This window comes from Drosophila santomea, chromosome 2R (assembly GCF_016746245.2).
Source record: "Drosophila santomea strain STO CAGO 1482 chromosome 2R, Prin_Dsan_1.1, whole genome shotgun sequence".
Classification (NCBI taxonomy): domain Eukaryota; kingdom Metazoa; phylum Arthropoda; class Insecta; order Diptera; family Drosophilidae; genus Drosophila; species Drosophila santomea.
The window spans coordinates 19,246,419-19,249,167 of NC_053017.2; the positions used below are offsets into that span (position 1 = coordinate 19,246,419).

Sequence of the window (2,749 nt, forward strand, 5' to 3'; positions counted from 1 at the left end):
GAACATAAAACGTGATCTGAATTGAAGACTCGAAACATAATTACCTGCTGTTGTAAGTCAGTTGGCCAGGCGGCTCATATCTGAAAGTGGCTTAGAAACCCCAAAAAGCCGAAAATGATCTACTCGGACAATTGCTGTTGCTGCGTGGAGCTGAAGTGCGGATGCATTCTGATAGCCATCGTTGAGGTGCTGATCCGTGGACTGGATCGCTTCTTTGTTGATCGTGAGTAGACCGGGCTATAGAAATCGGGAAGATATAACTGGTTCTCTTAGGTGACAACCTGCTGGGACTTCTTTCCCTCGTGGTGAGCGGTATCTACGTCATCTGCTGCATCTTCCTACTGCTCGGAGCAGTTCTGGTAGGTATCCATAATATTTCGGATCGCGCACCATATAAAGCTGTCTAATTTCAGGGCCTGAGATATTTTCTGTTGCCCTACCTCTCAGTTTCCTGCCTCCGATTCCTAATTTTAGTTGCCGAGGGCGTGTTTGTGGCCACAGAAGGCATCATGAATGAATATCTAGTCTTCGATATTCTCCAATCCCGTAAGTTGCATTCTTTAGGTTGGCCCGTTTTGAGCTTGGCCAATTCCTTTTCCAGTTCTAGGCTTGTACTTTTGGTTGGTGGTCTACTCCTATTACGATCGGTTAAAGGACGCATGAGCTTGTATATTTTAGACTATTTTGTTAAATAAAATACTCCTTGTCTATATTAATGGTCCCAAATTGCATTAAAACGAAAACCATTTCGATCTAAACTATAGGGAAGTATAGGAGAAAAATATTTAGCGAAGTTCGTAGTTTATTTTATATTTGTAGGCTTCTTTTATTTGCTAGATTAGGTTTTGGAAATTTTTAGACCAATTTGTATGTTCCCAGATATTCAACATCTTTACACAGGGACTAAGATGATTAAGTTACAACCAAAAGTATACAGTGGCTTTAATTTCTAAAATTATAAACTTTTTTTATACTTTTTTAAAATTAATAAATTATGTCAGAGAAATCCATGTTGTAATCCATTGTTTAATTGAGGTCTTGTCCTAAGTAACCAAATAAAAAATGAAATGATGTATTCAACGTTAATAATAAATTGAGCAATGTAAATTATTGCTTTCCCAATTATCGGTAACCAATATCTTGGGTGGACAACTCATTTGTATTCAATGAGTGCTTCCTGGTAAGTAAAACAGATATCGAGTGCGACTTCATTTCACAAGAGAATTCAATATTGACTTGCCCATGCTAAGATGCACTGATTCGTATCTCAAGACTTCAGGATCCGAAACGAATGGCTCGTTTATGACAAAAACTCTTCAAGGTACAATTATGTAAAACAGTGACCTCCGAAATAAGTTTCTTTAATTTCCCAAGGAATTTAAGATCCGGCTGATTTCGCATTCTCTAAACTCTCTTTAATGGCAGCGATCATAAATAATATTTACATTCATGGGCTGTGGACCTAGACGACTCTACAAACTAGAACTGCTCGACGGTGCGTGGGGCAGGTGGTGCTCCGTACTCCTCAGAGGGGGCGGATGGTGGTGGGCCGTACTGGGTGGCCGGCTTGGGCTGCTGCTGCTTGTACTTGATGAAGTACACCTCCGGCTTGCTGGGCTCTGTGGGCTCTGGGGCGGGCAGGATGACGGGCTGCTGCTCCTCGGGCTTCTTCACCAGAACATACACAAGAGTCTTGTGCTCATCCTGGACCGGGGGTGGGAGCACCTGGCGCACAGGGGTAGGTGGGTTGGGAGCCTTGATGAAGATGATCTTGTAGTGCTTCTTGGGAACGGCCGTCTGGATGGGCGACGAGGCCGGATAGAACTCTGGCTCCTCTGGCGGCACATGCACGTAAACGTTCTTAGTCACGAGGGCTTCCGAGGCAGCTGGTGGTCCGTAGAAGGCTGCTGGTGGTCCGTAAACGGGAAGAGGCTGTGCTTGCGGAGCCGGCGGGCCGTATTCCTTTTGGGGAGCTGCGGGTGGCGGCGGTCCATAGCGGGATCTAGGTGGTTCCGGACGCGCCACACATATGGCCAGAGTGGCGGCCAAGAGAAGGAGGATACACTGCGTCTGCATGCTGATGTCGATGGATCGGCTGCGAATGAAGCTACTGCTGCAGGTCAGTCGAGCGTTTTATATGAATCCACCTCCTCATAAATGTGTAGGTCCCCCTCCCTTGCATAATATTTCCGATGGCTTCCCAATCGCGTTACGCGGAGCTCTTCAATCCCCGCCAGCAATCCGCGATGCATACAAATTAGCTGGCGCATTGTGCCCATTTCGGTTTCGTTTTCGATGCCAGTGGACATGGATTCCGTTTCCGATTCGGATTCGAATCCAAAATTCGGCTGATGAAAACGAAACTGAAAACTGAAACCTGAAAACAGGCAAACAGATCGAAGGGAGGGGCCCGTCGTCGTCACGTTCTGTTTTTGGGTCTTCCCGGCCCCTTTTCGGCCAATATTTGCCAAAAGCACTCACCTTAATGGTCGATTGCGATGCTCACTTGTAATTTATTATATAACTCGCACATTGCGTTGGTGGGCCAGGGACGGTCAGTGGGTTCCATGATCTACACTAAGGTATTTATGGGGCGCCGGCTTTTTAAGGGGTTACTAACCCGTACACAAGAAGTATCCAAATTGGAAATAATGAATACGGTAATGATTTCTGGCATTACGTGTAATCATAAGGCATTCTAGAGATATAATATATCTCCTTATTTAAGTATTGTTAGTTCCAAGTGATA

General features: G+C 45.2%; 2 protein-coding genes across 3 annotated transcripts; one reads left to right on the plus strand and one right to left on the minus strand.

The window, feature by feature from the left end:
* Positions 1-69: 69 nt before the first annotated feature.
* LOC120445926 lies at positions 70-716 on the plus strand. The gene is made up of 4 exons (XM_039626585.1): positions 70-223; positions 274-359; positions 414-546; positions 602-716. The coding sequence occupies exons 1-4, from the start codon at positions 115-117 to the stop codon at positions 661-663; spliced, it is 390 nt and encodes a 129-aa protein (XP_039482519.1). The 5' UTR covers positions 70-114; the 3' UTR covers positions 664-716.
* Positions 717-1,456: 740 nt separating this feature from the next.
* LOC120445331 (leucine-rich repeat extensin-like protein 5) lies at positions 1,457-2,742 on the minus strand. Of its 2 annotated transcripts, none has more exons than XM_039625657.1 (2): positions 2,482-2,742; positions 1,457-2,095 (listed from the first exon to the last, which is right to left on the minus strand). In XM_039625657.1, the coding sequence occupies exon 2, from the start codon at positions 2,074-2,076 to the stop codon at positions 1,480-1,482; it is 597 nt and encodes a 198-aa protein (XP_039481591.1). In that variant the 5' UTR covers positions 2,077-2,095; positions 2,482-2,742; the 3' UTR covers positions 1,457-1,479. The 2 variants fall into 2 exon arrangements, with proteins under 2 accessions (XP_039481591.1, XP_039481590.1); XM_039625656.1 differs by having other exon boundaries at positions 1,457-2,107.
* Positions 2,743-2,749: the final 7 nt, after the last annotated feature.